This window comes from Globicephala melas, chromosome 3, assembly GCF_963455315.2.
Source record: "Globicephala melas chromosome 3, mGloMel1.2, whole genome shotgun sequence".
Lineage (NCBI taxonomy): Eukaryota > Metazoa > Chordata > Mammalia > Artiodactyla > Delphinidae > Globicephala > Globicephala melas.
This window is the reverse complement of record NC_083316.1, coordinates 124,250,158-124,265,747: the sequence shown is the minus strand read 5'-3', so window position 1 is coordinate 124,265,747 and position 15,590 is coordinate 124,250,158. Positions and strand designations below refer to the sequence as shown.

General features: G+C 35.9%; 1 protein-coding gene across 8 annotated transcripts in view; it reads right to left on the bottom strand.

The window, feature by feature from the left end:
* FBXO38 (F-box protein 38) overlaps window positions 1-15,590 on the bottom strand; it is a 52,316-nt gene that overhangs the window by 31,959 nt on the left and 4,767 nt on the right. For all 8 annotated transcript variants that reach the window (XM_030847388.2, XM_030847391.2, XM_030847395.2 and 5 more), the window contains exons 2-8: window positions 13,075-13,264; window positions 9,031-9,164; window positions 6,059-6,222; window positions 5,684-5,849; window positions 4,261-4,398; window positions 2,958-3,095; window positions 978-1,071 (exon numbers count right to left, since the gene is read on the bottom strand). In XM_030847388.2, coding sequence (XP_030703248.1) covers window positions 978-1,071; window positions 2,958-3,095; window positions 4,261-4,398; window positions 5,684-5,849; window positions 6,059-6,222; window positions 9,031-9,164; window positions 13,075-13,202 — 962 coding nt within the window. In that variant the 5' untranslated portion in view covers window positions 13,203-13,264. The remainder of the gene's footprint in view (window positions 1-977; window positions 1,072-2,957; window positions 3,096-4,260; window positions 4,399-5,683; window positions 5,850-6,058; window positions 6,223-9,030; window positions 9,165-13,074; window positions 13,265-15,590) is intronic.

Sequence of the window (15,590 nt, the reverse complement as noted above, 5' to 3'; positions counted from 1 at the left end):
AGCCATCAGAATCAAAGGTACTTCCTAATGTAAGGCTCTGAAAGAAGTTTATCTTACTGAAGTGTCAAATGCAAACAACTTTCCCCCCTCCACTAAAAAATATCAGATGTTTCCTTTAAAAGGGTATTTTATAAAGTGCGGACACGCCTTACGTGTACACTGAAGTTACAGTAAATAATAATGAGTTACACTGTTATAATCTTATATCCTTTCTGGTACTTTCTTAAACCTGATTAAGTCAAGGCAAGAATCTGCATTTCTTTAATATCTTTTTTAGGCTAGTATTAAGTCCCATTTAAACAAAGAGTATAGTTCTATAGTAAGTAACAATATTTACTCACTTAAACTTAGATAGAGTTTTGTTGTATTTATATTCTTAATATTCTACTGATGGAAAGTAAGAGTTTTGTTTTTTAATAAATTGAAAAATGGTTAATTCAATTTAAGTATTATAAAAGTAAAAGTAGAGGTAGACTTTTGATATGTAGGAAATAATAAACATGGCATAAAGTGATGTGAAAATAGGTTAAAAATATAAAGATGTTAAAGGTCAGGACTCTGAAAAAGCTGACTTACAACACTGATTTCTGAATAGCAAATATTATCACCAACTAACTAAAACAACTGGGAAAACCATCTGGAGGTTAAAACAATGGCTCCTGAGCCGGCTGCTGACACCAAAGCATCAATGCTGACTTCTGTTGGAGTCTCAGGCACTTCCAGATAATTGACTGCTTTTCTCTGATGAGACCACACCCATTCAAAGCTTGCTAGGTCTGGAGTGCAGCTCAGTTGGTCATCAGTTGTAACAGAAGACTCCCACTAAGTGATAACCTACTGCTATTTAAACAACTCCTTTGTATTTTAAATCTGAAAAAGGCATGCTCAAACTTCAAACACATATTCCCACCAATTTTTATAAAACAGGAAAAAACATAATTCTAAGACAAAAGAAACAATGGGAAGAGGAAACATACCTACGGGCAGCAGTGATGATGAGGTAACCAAGATCTACTTCAAGTGCATTTTTGCAAGCTCCCAAAACAATAGTGTGCAAATTTCTAAAACCACCTAGTTAAAGGAACAAAAACAATAATTTTTCCATTTGACCACAGCACTGTCAGTAAAGCATTTCTACATACTTTAGATGATAACTGTTTAGGCGTAATCATTTTAGTGCTTGTATATCACATTGTGGTTTTAATTTGCATTTCCCTAATGATTAGTGAAATTCATCCTGTTTTCATGTTTACTGGCCATTTAGATATCCTCTTTTGTGAAATTTTTTCTATTCAAAATGTTTTCCCATTTTTCCTATTGTGTTTTCTGACTTTTTCTTACTAATTTTAGTTCTTTCTGGATACAAGTCCTTTGTCAGCTGTATTGCAAATAGCTTCTCCCACTCTATAGCTTGGCTTTTTACTCTCTTACTCATGCCTTTTGATGAACAAAAAAATCGTTAGCACAGTTTACCAATTTTTTTCTTTATGCTAAGTGTTCTTTGGTATACTATTTAAGAAATCTTTGACTACCAGAGGTCAAGAAGACGTTCTCCTGAGTTTTCTTTTAAAAACTGTATTTTTTACATTTGGATCTATGAATCATCTGGAATTAACTATTGTGTGAGGTATGCTGGCTCCTTAAGTAAAATATAAGGTGGAGTCATTCTTAAACACTTATTAGGGAAGAAAAGTCTCTGCTGCTCCTTTAGGCCCTTTATGCAAACTCTTAGCTTTTGGTACCTCTCTCCAGGTCTTCTAATGAATGACTGCACTGTGGTCTTCTTTTCCGTTCATTTTTTAAATTTATTTTTTACTTTTTATTTTTACAAGAGGTAAATAAACTGACACCAAGCATTCTTTTCCTTTCTGATTTTACCCTGTTAGCTAGAGCCATGGAATAAAAATTACACTGTTGGGCTTCCCTGGCAGCACAGTGGTTGAGAGTCCACCTGCCGATGCAGGGGACACGGGTTTGTGACCCGGTCTGGGAGGATCCCACATGCCGTGGAGCGGCTGGGCCCGTGGGCCATGGCCACTGAGCCTGTGCCTCCGGAGCCTGTGCTCCGCAACGGGAGAGGCCACAACAGTGAGAGGCCCACGTATGGCAAAAAAAAAAAAAAAAAAAAAATTATGCTGTTGATCTTGAGGAAGTCTCCATCCCCTTCACACAATCTAATGAAGTGCACTTGTACCAGACTTGATTAACTGACAAAATGCTAAAAATGTACTTACTCATATTTTAACAGTATTAATGAGAATGTCTATTTGTTACCAATGGTACTAGATAATTTTTCATTTATATTTTGGATATTCACAGTTACATTTTCTGATCCCAACTATTAATTATCTATATAGCTAAACTTCTTGGTCTTTTTGTTGCAGTGAGGAGATAATTAACGTGGAGCACATTATGCTACATATGATCATTTAAAATATAATTATGGGAGCTAGAAAGTAAAATCTTTTTTTCTTTTAAAAGCCAACATCTGATGGATGGACCTAATATCCAACTGTTAAACATGAAAACATTTTATATACTATAAGTATTAAGCAAATGTTAGATTAACATTACTAATGCCTAAGTTCTTTTGTAGAACTAAGTTGTCTAAGTCAAAAAACATCTCTTCCCAGCAAAAGGCACTAGGATATCTCTATTAACATCTCTCAGAAAGAGTCCAAATATAACATGAGTTATTAACTAAGCAATAAGTATTAACAAGCCAGAAAACATGCCTTATCACTCTACTATTTTGAGAAGGTTTAACACTGCATAAAAAGGAAATGAATACTGGCCACACTCATGGTTACTTATTCTTACCTAAATACATCAGACAGAAAATACAATTACTAACAAGCATTTTCTTTTATAAAGACTCAGAAGAGAAGCTAAATAAAAGCTTACTAAATTTTAAACTGATTTTTTAAAATATTTAGTAACTAAAGGAAAATGAATACCTGATCTCCAACTGTCTTCAACTACATGTTGGATAAGACCTCCAAGGAAAGGAACTCGAACCATTTCCAAATGTTCCAAGTTGCGGGCAGAGGCTAAGCCTGTTACTAAAGGGACATATTTCAAGGAGTTTGTGGGTCCTGGAGAAAGACAATTTCAATGGAACAATGTAAATTATAAAGATGATTTTTCAAATCAGCAACTGAAATGAATAACTTATAAATTCTATGTCTGAAAATGACAGCCAAGTGGCTGGCTCTCTGCGATTTATACCTCTCATTGGAAAGAGTATTAGTCTGTTAACCACATACTTATTCAGCATAAGGATTTTTCAGTAACGTTGGAGATTTAGTATTTTTTGTAAATTCCCTGAAGTTTCAATAGTTTTGAGCTCAAAATAAATAAGGGGAAAAGGCAAGTTGAAAATTTGATCCTTCACTCTAACAAACAGCTCAATGACTTAAACATCTCTCTATGTGACCAGTGTTATATTAGGTGTTATGGAAGATTACAAAAGATAGGATCCTATCCATCAAAGAGCTTGCAACTGACGCAAACATAAAACTAACATGAATAATTATAAAAAAGATAAAAAGGCAGAACATACCAGGTACAAAAATAAGATCCGATATACTACATAAAAAAGAAAAAAGAAAGTTTGAAGAACAAAACTTAAAAAATGTATACAAGTGAAGAGGAAGAAGGACGTGTAAACCGCAGGACAAGGAAACAATAATACGGAAAAACACTCAGGCGAAAGCTGGTATGGCTGTTTGGGAACAGTGAGTAGGCAGGCCTGACAATAAAAGGAGTACCTTAGAAAGGAGTCTGAAATAAGGATATCAAGAGGGGCCCTGGGTATTATGAATTCTGAAGCAGAACAGTTCCCACTTGACACACTAGGGCAACAGAAGTACTGAAGGTTTCAGAACAGAAAAGTAGTATCATAAAAGCAGTGTTTTATGCTTTAAGGTAGATTAGGTCAGACAACTATTTACATGCAGAATGATCAGGAGGCCAGAGACAAAGAAAGTAAAAAAAATTTATTAAAACAATCCTATAAAAAGTGCCTATAAGAAATATGTAGAGACATTTTGACACCTTATTTTTTCTGCTAAGGGTCAAAGAAAAATCATATGTCTACTGTCTTTAAAACAAAAAGTACATTTACCTTCATAAGGTAAGTTACAGACATAAACAGTAATAGCATAATATAATTTCACTTACAAATGTAGCTATGGAGTTTGCTTTAGGACATTTTTAGAATAGTATGTGTATAATTCCACCACAACTATGTACCCTTACCTGCACAGTTCCTCATGACAAAAGTTCGTAAGCTGATGCAAAGAAAATCTTTGAATGGCTGTGGTTTAGTGAGTCTTACCCACTTCATGTAAAGGTGCCTTAGCATTGGGATACAAGGAATTTCAGGAACATTCACCCCTAAAGCATATATATAAAAAAATAAAAAACAAGAAAACCACTAAAAGACTGTATTCTGTGTATAAGTTCAATAGTCTATTTTTCAAGTTAACAATATATCCTTCCTGTATATTTTCATCAGAACAAATTACCTAATTAACACGTAGGAAGATAAGCTTATTTAAAACAGGCTTGTAAAGAACAGTTTAAGAAAACAATAAACAGACTATTATTTCTTTAGAAAAGGCATATGGGAAGATGGGATTTAAAAAGTACTTCTACATTTTATACACACAAGTTTTTCTTGCAACTCTAACTCTTCCAGAGTTACTAGGAATCATACCTGCAGAGGACCATTTCTGGAAGAAAGGGGTTGTAGAGTGGGAGGATAAGTCAGGAGATATGGAAGGAGACAGAGCATGGGTAACTTGAAAATTCTTATGGTACGAAGCAGTTTGAGGAACCTGTCCAAGAGTCTAAACACTGTAGACTAGGGAACAGCCACGAAGTGACACAATTCTCGGAGAGAAATACAAGGATCCAGGGTGATGGCATTTAAAAAGCAGTAGCTGGCAAAACCAGTTTAATATAACTTTTAACCTTGAGTCAGTAGAAGCCCTGCTAGCAATAGCAACTAGAGAAAGCAAAATTGGGAGTACTTAAATTGTTGGTTCTTTGAAACCTAAATTCTGCAGAATGCTCCTACTGTAAGGATTACTCCTTAATCTGGTCCACGCAAAAAAACATAGTTGGCTTTAGTACTGAACTATGCATAAACACTGTACTAACTGAGGATTAGTCCAAAGGAAGAAAAGCAGAAGAAGTGAGGTACAGATTAGGACTCAAGATGCAAAACTCACAAAGGTACATTTAGCATCTACCATGATGGTGGTCGCTCCAACTAGGGAACCCAAGGGTAGCAAGGGTGAGACAGATCCAGACAAGACAGTTATATTCTATGCCCAATCCACATTTTACCCCAAATCCATTCTATAAACAAAAAAGAAACAAAAAACAAAAACACAAAAACCCCAACAACTTTCAAAACTACCCAAACTGCCTATCAAAACGGGATCAGATTGGTTGTGAAATAGTAGTTCTCTCACCTACCTGTCTGCCGCCAACCCCCCACTCCCTGGGGCCCTTTAATGGGAAATCTAAAATTGTATACAAGTCTCACAAGCATTTCTTTTACCATCATCAATCAGCAAAGCCGTTTCTAAAATCCTCATTGTTCCCTTTCAGTGAATATTCAGTTGTATGGCATTTCAAGGAGTCACAAGCAACCCAAGAAACATGTACTTACCAACTAAATGTAAAGTTTGGATTTTGGCTCCTACAGGAATTTTCAGTTTATTTTCAGGAGGAATTGGAAATGCTCCATTACGATTACGAAACTTCCCCAAAATATGAACATGTGGCATGTATGTCCAAATAGATTCTACCAATTCCAAATGAGAAGTTTCCACACCCTACAGAATAATGCCAAAGCAAACACAAGAAAGGCTTTTAATTTAGCATCTAAAGCTTCTATTTCTGTATCATAAGATGCTAAGCATGCAGTGGAACTTAAAAGTTCGTTCTGGATGAAATTTTCATGTGACTGAACATGTTCTATGATTCTTTTAATTTAATATTTCATCAATTAGTTGATGTCAAATGTTCAACCAGGTGCACTCACCACTAAGTTCGGGCATGCCTGCAAAGCTTCCAGAACTCCTGGAATGCTAAAAGCCTCATGGCCCCGTACCCTTCGCCTCTCAAGGTATCTAGGGTGAAGGCCATATAGCTGTTCAACATCTGGCATCTTCTTCAATAGTGTCAGAAAACTGGAATCTGTGAAGCCTAAGAAGTTCACAAGTATTTAGAGCCAAGTTCATCTTTCTGTTGGTCAAAATTTATAGGCACTTGTAATTTTTATCAAAAGTTAAAACAACAACAAAAAAGATTTCCTTTTTAAATTTTCATAAGGCTAACACTACAGCTGAACAAATGGTTAAACACAAAATATTTCCCTTAGTAACAGAGGAAATGTGTCAGGAACACCACTTATTCTGAGTTGATACTTTACAGCTGAAACTTTTAATTTACTATTTTCTTTTTTGTTGTTGCTCCTGCTTTTAAGGCACATACATCTTCAACTAAGAACAACACACTTTTAAACCAGATGACTTGGACCTACTTGACTGATGTGAGAGGACGGACAACCTTTCTGGCCACCACCTTCCTCCCCCAAAGGTACTCTCTGGTCCATAAAACCTCTAGGCTCTATAGAGGTCACAACTAAAAAAATAAGTAAGATAGGATCCCCATCTTCAGGAAGCTCACAGTTCTAACCCAAATCCCATCTCAAACTGCGTTCTCTTAGTTACCCATTTCCCAATAATTACTTTATCCTGTGTTTAACTATCATTCCCAGGACATTTTAGACAACTCATTCTTTTGAAAAAGACGGATGCAAGTTAGCTAAGAGAGCATAAGCAATCCAAATTATGAGGATGCTGAACTGACAGAAAACTATTTATCTGAGAGGCCAGCTGTGCTCCACAGTGGGAAACAACCAGATGGGAGGAGAAAGATACAGGTTACTTCCACAGTACAAGTTGCTGGTGCGGTAAGTAAGGAGATAAGTCTCATACTGATGATACTTTATTATCTTACTTTTTGTTTTTAATAGAGGCCACCAGAAAGCTAACTGTCTACTCACTAATGATAAATAAAAATATTAATTTTCAAGAATAAAAATGAAGTCCCAAACCATTAAGTGTTACTACAGTTTTCAAAAGTTGTTCTGCTTGTACAGGGCTAGTCTAGATGCTATGTTAGCTTCAGATTCACAAAAAAATGAAGAGTAAGAAGGGACCTCAAGAGATTACCTGGTCTCTCTAATTATAATAACAGTTCTTATTATTGTCTTATACAGTAACTCTACTAAACGATTCAATGTGTTACTCATTTTACATATCTACTCTCACAACCCAATGAAAAGGTTTATCACCCTATTTAAAAATGTAAAAAATGAATGTGACCTTTGCCAATGTCCATCCTCTCTTGTTGTACATTACACGTTGCCTCTCTCCACCTTCTTTACAGAGATGGTGTGAGAGTCCAAGGAGATCATATATGTAAACCAAAAAGTGCTATATAAAAACCTTATTTAGCATTATTATATAGAGAATCAGGGTATAAACTCCAGAGACCAGACCAAGGTGGCATTAGCAAAGCAGGGTTAGTAAGACCTTATTCTAGGCCATAGAGACTTTGCTTTGACTCTCTTTTATATTTGTTGCAGTGATGGGAAGTCTTGGGCTCACAGGTATTTATCACAGTCTAAAAGAAGCCAGCAATGTGCAGACAAATTCTTCTCTAATTTGATACGGGGCAGAGATTTTAATTGTAAGATTGCACCACATGGGAGCTCTGCTATCCTATCTCTTTATGTAGTGCATTAACCCCATGTCCATATTTCCTACTGGCCTAACCTCCGTTAAAGAAAATCTAATAAAAGAAATGACAGTCCTTTCCACATTGCCCTGATTTTTTCTTTCCTGCTGTCTCTGCAATATGATGAATGCTTTTCCCTTACGATAGTTTCTTTAAAGTATTTGAAGACAAATGTGCTTTGCTTCCCATCAAGCTGTGTTCTAGCCTCAAGTCTCTGCAATGTTCTTCACAAAAAGATATAGTGATAACTCCGGCCAACTGATAAGAGTTATCAGTTGACTGATGACCCTCTTGAAAGCTTATGCAGCACCCCAAACTGTACAATATCTCAGTATTTCAGAGGCAGTCTGTTCTGTTCCACACCATAGAACAGAAGAAGACAATTATCTCCTCAGCCCTTCATTTCTATTAAGGACCCCTCCCCTTTGCCCAGCACCACAGCTTAATCACATTTTCAAAATATCAGGATCTGAATATTGTTGATGAAAGGTAGTTTAAAAAGATATTCAAAATTGCTAAACAACATTAACTAAAGCAGAATAATTAACAGATTGGTATTAACTGAAAAGAAGCCTGATTAGCCCTTAATATTATTTCTCCCCTTTGAGGTGTGCTCTGCTTAACTAAAGTTATGAACTTTCTTTTCTGGTGGTCTCCTTACCTGAGGTCCATTTGTTGTGGTTAGGGTACTAACTTTGAGTTCTTCACACGCAAGGCCAATACATTATTTGAGAAATCTCCAAGACCTAGCACAGGCCTTTTAAAAGTGCTAAAGAAATGAAAGTTCCAGAAGTGCAATTTCTGTGACCTACAACTAGAGCAGCTTTACAAAAATTGATAAATATCTGTTTAACCAGAGGGTGCATGAAAATCTGCATCATGGAAGAAAGGACACTTTGTCAAATGTGATAGACATATACTTAGCTAATCAAAGTCTCAATATGTATTTTCCAATCATATATTTGTGGAATAGACTGATGTAGTTTCTTAAGGAGTAGGAAATGAAAACAGACCACTAAAACAGTAAAGCCTCAGGCAAAACTCATTTCATCAACCTAAACTAACCCAAAAAATTTAGATAAAATCCTGCCTCCCTACCTACAAGGTGCCTAGATTGCCTATCCCAAAGTAACAAGTAGCTTTTCATGGGAACGTTATTAGTAGTTTCCAGTGGGGCTCCACTGTACATTACAGGCTAAATTTACTTACCACTCGGCATGTATTCCCACCATCGCCCTGCACAAAGATCCACTACCCTCACAACTCTCAGATATAGGGTGACTGCTTCCTTTAGCTTCCGGGAAAGACATTCCATACACATGATATCCTGCAGAGGGAGGTACCTTTGTAAGAGAAAGAAACTCATATTTATCAAGTGGGTAAGTACTTCATCTCACTGACAGGTTACTTTTTCCTTCCTCCATTCTCCTGCCCCTCAAATAAAATAAGACTGTAGTAATATTCACCGAGTTTTAAGATTAACATGCATACATACCTTTTTACTAAAAAAAAAAAAAAAAAATCAGCAAATACTCAAGCATCCAAATAAAGTGTGGAGCTCCCTCCACAGAGCATGTGATAAATCCTGCCTTTTTCCTTTTGATTTTAAGGACAAAGAAAATCTCAAAAAAAAAAAAAAAAAAGGAAGGATAAAAAAATCTCAGTGCATTTCAAGGTATAGTGATAAGGGAATGTACAAAAGATCAGAGAACTGATCAATTTGAACAAATATGTATACTAAGTTTATAGTGTACATTTTCCCCTAGATCTTTTACCTTTTAATCACATACTCTAATAAAAGTATTGCATAAGCATTAAGTGAAAAACACTCATCTGAATTACAATTTCCTTTTTTCCGACCTCCCCTGTTATCTCTTCCTTCATGAAGCTTTTCAACTAACCTCTACTTTTGTTGTTTCCAGTAATACCAATATATATATCTCTCTCTCAACAGACCTAGGTTAATTAAAAAAAAAAAAAGGCAAAAGCTACCCTTTATTGACTGGTATTGTGTCACAGACACTGTACTACAGTCACTGTTTCACAACTTTTACAAGCTAAGTTATTTTCCTGTTTGCAACACAGCCCTCCCCCAATCCTTTTTCTTCCCTTCTCTGTTCTGCTGTGTTCCCCACCCCTCTGACTATGAGGTGACTTTGGCCAACGGAAGGCAGGGCAAAGGCTTTCTGCTATTGCTAGTCCCCTAGATGAATGAATCTTCAGCATCTCTTCCTGTTGCCTTAACCCTACGTACACCTCTCTGAATGATCCCTTCATTAAGTTATCTTCAAATTCCAGCCGAGGGTATCTTGTTTCCTGATACAACTCTCATTGATATAGTAGGTGCTATTGTTACTCCACTTTACAAGTGGTGAAATTGGCTCAGAAAAGTTAACCAGAAAAAAGTCAACAGCTAAATAATTTGAGAGAGGAAGAGCAAGGATGTCAACAGTTGGGTCTATTTCCTAAAAATTAAGCTAATTCTAAAGCAAAGTCCAGGTATACCTGCTGAATATTCCTCTGCTCTATTTTTTTTCTACCTCTGGCCCCTCTGCATTCTCTTTTATAACTATTTAAATAAAGAGAATAAAATAAAGTCAAATTCTCTACCAAAAAAGCATTATTGCCAACTTAATTTACAGTTTCCATAACTTAGATATGAGGATACTTTTCAGAAACTATATGACTATACACTTTATAAACAATGAAAAACTGAATTTGTTTTCTAAATCAAGTTTTGCCACTAAAACTTTTTTCCACAAATCACTGATTTTTATCCAAAGTATTTGCCTGAGTTAATATTACACTCCCTTGAAATACAAACATCAGTAACCTTATGGAGATTATCTTATATTTGCCCTCAGAAAAAGAATGTATTTTTACTCCACAGATACATAGTCAAAAAGCTGGAGTTCAAAAGGCAGATCAAACATATTTTCGAAAAGATGTGTTTAACATGGCAGGTACAGCAAAGATTAAGTTTCTTTTAAGGAAGCCATGGTTTTTCTTGTTTCATGAAAACATGCTAAATGGTTATTACAGGACTACAAAATGAGTCCTCAGATAAAAACTTTAGAAGCCTAAAAATAAATGTTTATTTTTAGAATACCATATTCAAGTACTCAGCTTAGTTCACAGTTCTCCTTACATTCTGCCAATTTGCTGCATGTTTTTTTCATTATAACCAAGGTAACGTCCTTCTATTTGATTCCACTCCTTCTACTGTTATATTCTGTTTGAACCGCAAAATCGAATCCACTCTCAATTTAAAATATGATCAAATTTGTTCATAATATGCCCTACCATTAGTCAACAAACATCTAACACACATCCCTAGAAACAATTTTACCTATGCTTTCCTCTAGTATTTTAATAGCTTCATTGTTTAATTCACTGATACATTTAGAATATAGTTGTCAGATATGAGAGAGAGAACATGCTTTTATTATTTTCTTCAAATGTTTTTCGGTTGTGACATCATCACTGAATAATCCACTCAGCTTTTCCTCACTGATGTGAATACCAAGTTTATCATAAACTAGATCCCCACGTATATTTGAATCTACATATGGAGCCTATATATGGAGTTTGTTTTACCCAACTGTCTGGCTATCTTCTCCCGTACCAAATCTTTAATTATTGTGTATTTTAGAATACATTTGAACATCTAGTAGGGTTAGACTCTTTTTCTGAAAAATTTTGGCTACAGAATTTTTCCTGCCAGATGAACTTTAGTATTATCCTGTTATGTTAAAAAAAAAAGTCTATTAGTTTAATTGGGCCTTCTATTCCCAGATAGAACTGAACAAAAACTATACTGTGTCACATAATAACAAACTGCAGAAGATAAAGACTAATACAAATTTATATTGGAAAAGAAAAATAAAGTGCCCATAGTTCCCTAAAATAACTCTGCTATCACGATTTTAAAACTTCTTAATCTGCAAATATTCAGTAATTTTTTAAAAATTCAAAACTTTTCTAGGAACTTCAAATATGGAAATCTCCCCTAGGTAAATAATCTAAAATAATGGAAAATTCAGATGCTTAGATAAATTAGTTGCATTATATAAGAGAAAAATTAGAAACAACAGAGACAAAAGAATACAAGAAAAGGTAATTATCATTCATAGTCAGTGGAAAAGAAAGCAGTGACTAAAATGATAATTATGAAGACCATGCAGCAATATGAAAAAAGGCAAACACAATATAACCATTAACACTTACCAAGTGTTTATGCCATGCAGTGAATTGAGTGCTTTAAAAGCATTATCTCATTGAATCCTTATAATAACATCTTTATATCTATCACTGGTCCAGAGATAGTAAATGAGAGACTCAGGATCAAACTCTGGTCTCTCATTCCAGAGACAAAGTATATTAGGATGTGTTTATTTGAGTGGATAATGAAAGAAGAGAGCAGGAGAAACTATAATGAAAGGGTTTCATTGGTTGTTTTTTTGGTTTTGTCTCTGGTTTCTTTAACAATTGTTATAATACAGTTTAGATAAAAATATAATTTTAGGGCTTCCCTGGTGGCGCAGTGGTTGAGAGTCCGCCTGCCGATGCAGGGGACACGGGTTCGTGCCCCGGTCTGGGAAGATCCCACATGCCGCAGAGCGGCTGGGCCCGTAAGCCATGGCCGCTGAGCCTGTGTGTCCGGAACCTGTGCTCCGCAGCGGGAGAGGCCACAACAGTGAGAGACCCGCATATCGCAAAAAAAAAAAAAAATATATATATATATATATATATATAGTTTTAAAAAAGGATTTTGAAAAAAATTTACCTCAAAACAACTTTAATGTGTGCACTGCATATACCAATGATGGGTATTATTTCACAAAACTTTTTTCATTTCCTTTCGTTTATGTGCACACAGAGCAAAAGTGTTTCTCACTGTGGACTGTAATCCAAAGTCAGAAACACTGGTTTATATCATACACACAAGGTACTGTAATAATAAAAGTCAACAAATCTATCAGTCAGTAAGAATTCCAAGAAGCCTGGAATGTTAAACACAGTCTAGATAATGGCTGCCCAATAAAACTTTCTCCAATAAAGGAAATATTCTCTATCTTCACTGTCTGTACTGTCCTATACTGTAGCCACTAGCCATACTGGATCTTTAATTTAATTTAATTTAAATGCCACATGTGGCTAGTGACTACCATATTGGACAGCATAGCTCTAGCATTTGCTCCTACTTATACTATACATTCCATGTAGGTGAAAATCAACCAAACAAAATCTTACCTAAAAATATGGCAAAGCACTTCATGTGAAAGTTGATTCATATAGTCCTTTGTTTCATCTGATATTGTTTCTTCAGGAATATCATTGTTCATGAGACACGTTTTAACACTTTTCTTTCGTGGACCCATTGCTGCGTTATCTCCAGTATCAAAGAGCAAATCTCTCCTTTTGGTTACTTGAGTTCAAAGACCTGAAAGCAAGCAGTGATTAGAATAGACTAAAACACACGAAACCCAGATGCAGAAATTATCTTGGTAAAACAATGTTTATTTTAGAATACAGACAAACGTAGTGCTATTACAATGGTACAGACTACATTCAAATTAATAAAAATACTACACGAAAAGGCACAGAACATCTTTTTCCTGAACAGCAGTAGAGATAAAAATGCATTACTTAGAATGAGCAAAAATCCAAGGAATCAGAAGTCCTGGATTCTATTCGTACTCTGTTGCTTCCTAGCTAATTCACTCAATTTCTCCAAGCATCAAATTCCTCATATGTAAGATAAGATTAAAATAAACAAACAAAACCCTTTCCAACTCCAGGCGCTTGTGATTCTAGGACTGCCCCAACACAGCAGAAAGGAGAAGACTCTTGGATTCTAGTCCTGGATCTGCCACAAACTACTTCTATAAACTTGAATCACCTTTTAAATTCTTCCTTCTCCCACCTATAAAGTGAGGGGATCAGATTTCACTGGTGGGTCACATATCCCTTTATGAATACGATTAAAAAAAAAAACTATTAACCTTATCCACAAAAAGCAATAACCAAAAAAACTACTTAATTTTACATGCAATTTCAGAGGAAGAATAAAACAACCCTTCTCCCTCACCCTCTCCCATAAATATTAAGGAGCAGAGGTTAATTCACTTATGTATCAGATGTATGTTTTGTTTGTTTTTAAAATAAGCTTTAGTGAGGGAGGAAGAAGAGAAAGGAAGAAGAACTGAGTGGGGGAAATAACATAAAAGTCAGATGAGCGAACTTCTGCCCAGAGGTTTGTTTTATTTTGCAGATCAGGTTAAGAGGGAACTATGTGAAAACAGTGTCCTTTAAACAGCATTATCAATTATCTCTGGTAAAATTCGGAAACCTTATCTGGATTCAAAGTGAGAGAACTGTAGAGTTCAGAGCTTAATCATGCTATAGTGATGCAAAGAATTGCTGTCGCAAATCTGTCAACCTCTGGATTAAACAGTGTTTGCTCCCTTTTATGCACCAATGCTTTTTCTTTATTATAACCTGTTACTATCAAAAGTTTCTAAAGTGGACCCCATGCTTCCATTTTCTTACAGAGTTGCAATAAAAGTGTAATCTTTTCTTGATGACCTGAGGTTATCATTTGAATATACATTATATTCTGCAATATAGTCTCAAGGACTCCTGAACTATATGGAGTTTCTGGGGTTCCTTTGCTTCAGCAGCATATGGGAGCAAACTACAAGGCTAAGTGAATTCTTTTATTTCTTGTGTGTGTGTGTGTGTGTGTGTGTGTGTGTGTGTGTGTGTGTGTGTGCGTGTGCGTGTGTTTTCTGGTCTCTTCTCCCCTCACTGAAAGGTTATGCACTGTGACTTCTGACTGGTGTCAGCATGCTTGCTTCTCCCTGCACTCCACCCAAACACACACACACACCTCTAATTTGCTGCTTCTAATCAGCTATGGCCTGGGAAACCAAAGAAATAAGTTTTTAGAATTGTGTGTGGATTAATATCAACAGGCAGTTAGTAGTATGGACTTAAGGAATTCTGCAAAGAGTAGGTACATGAGCTACAGTTCACTGAGTTTGTTTTTATAGAAATTTAATACACATGATCAAACGGAAACCAAATCAGCCTACAAGAAATCCTAGTTTGCAGAGGATAAAATCTTTCCAACCTGACCAAGCCACCTTTCCAATCTCATCTTTCACTTCTTATCACTTGCTCACTCCAGCCACACCAGTATCCCAGTTCATCCATTTGTTTAACATTCATCTTTTATTCCTAGTAAGCTATTAAATCTAATGTTCTTCCCTTCCTTTTTTTTTGGCCTGGAAAACCACTATTCTGCCTTCAAAATCTAGTTAAACATTAAGTCCTCTGAAAAAACGTCTCCTACTAAACTCCCCTTCTGAGCTCCCTGTGAGACTTAACTAACATTAGCTTCTCCCATAGCAACTTGGATAGTATTATATTGATCATGTCTCTGCCAGGAAAAGGAAGAGAATCTCAATCTCCTGCCACTGGGTGATAACAAATCACACGTCTGATGTGTGAATATCCATCAGTCTTTCCGTTATTCCATATGTGCCCAGTAGCTGCAAGGCTGCTAAGAACCATTTCACGCTCCTATTTTTGCCACCACAGCACTCAGTGATCTCAGAAACAAGCCTGTAACCCTGGCAAAAATGCAATCATACTTTACTCCAATAGGAACACATAACAATTAGCTACACGGAGGCATTCAAATACGTTGACAAGGCTATAAACCAGTACAGACCAATCCAACCATGGATTAATTCTCCAGCTAT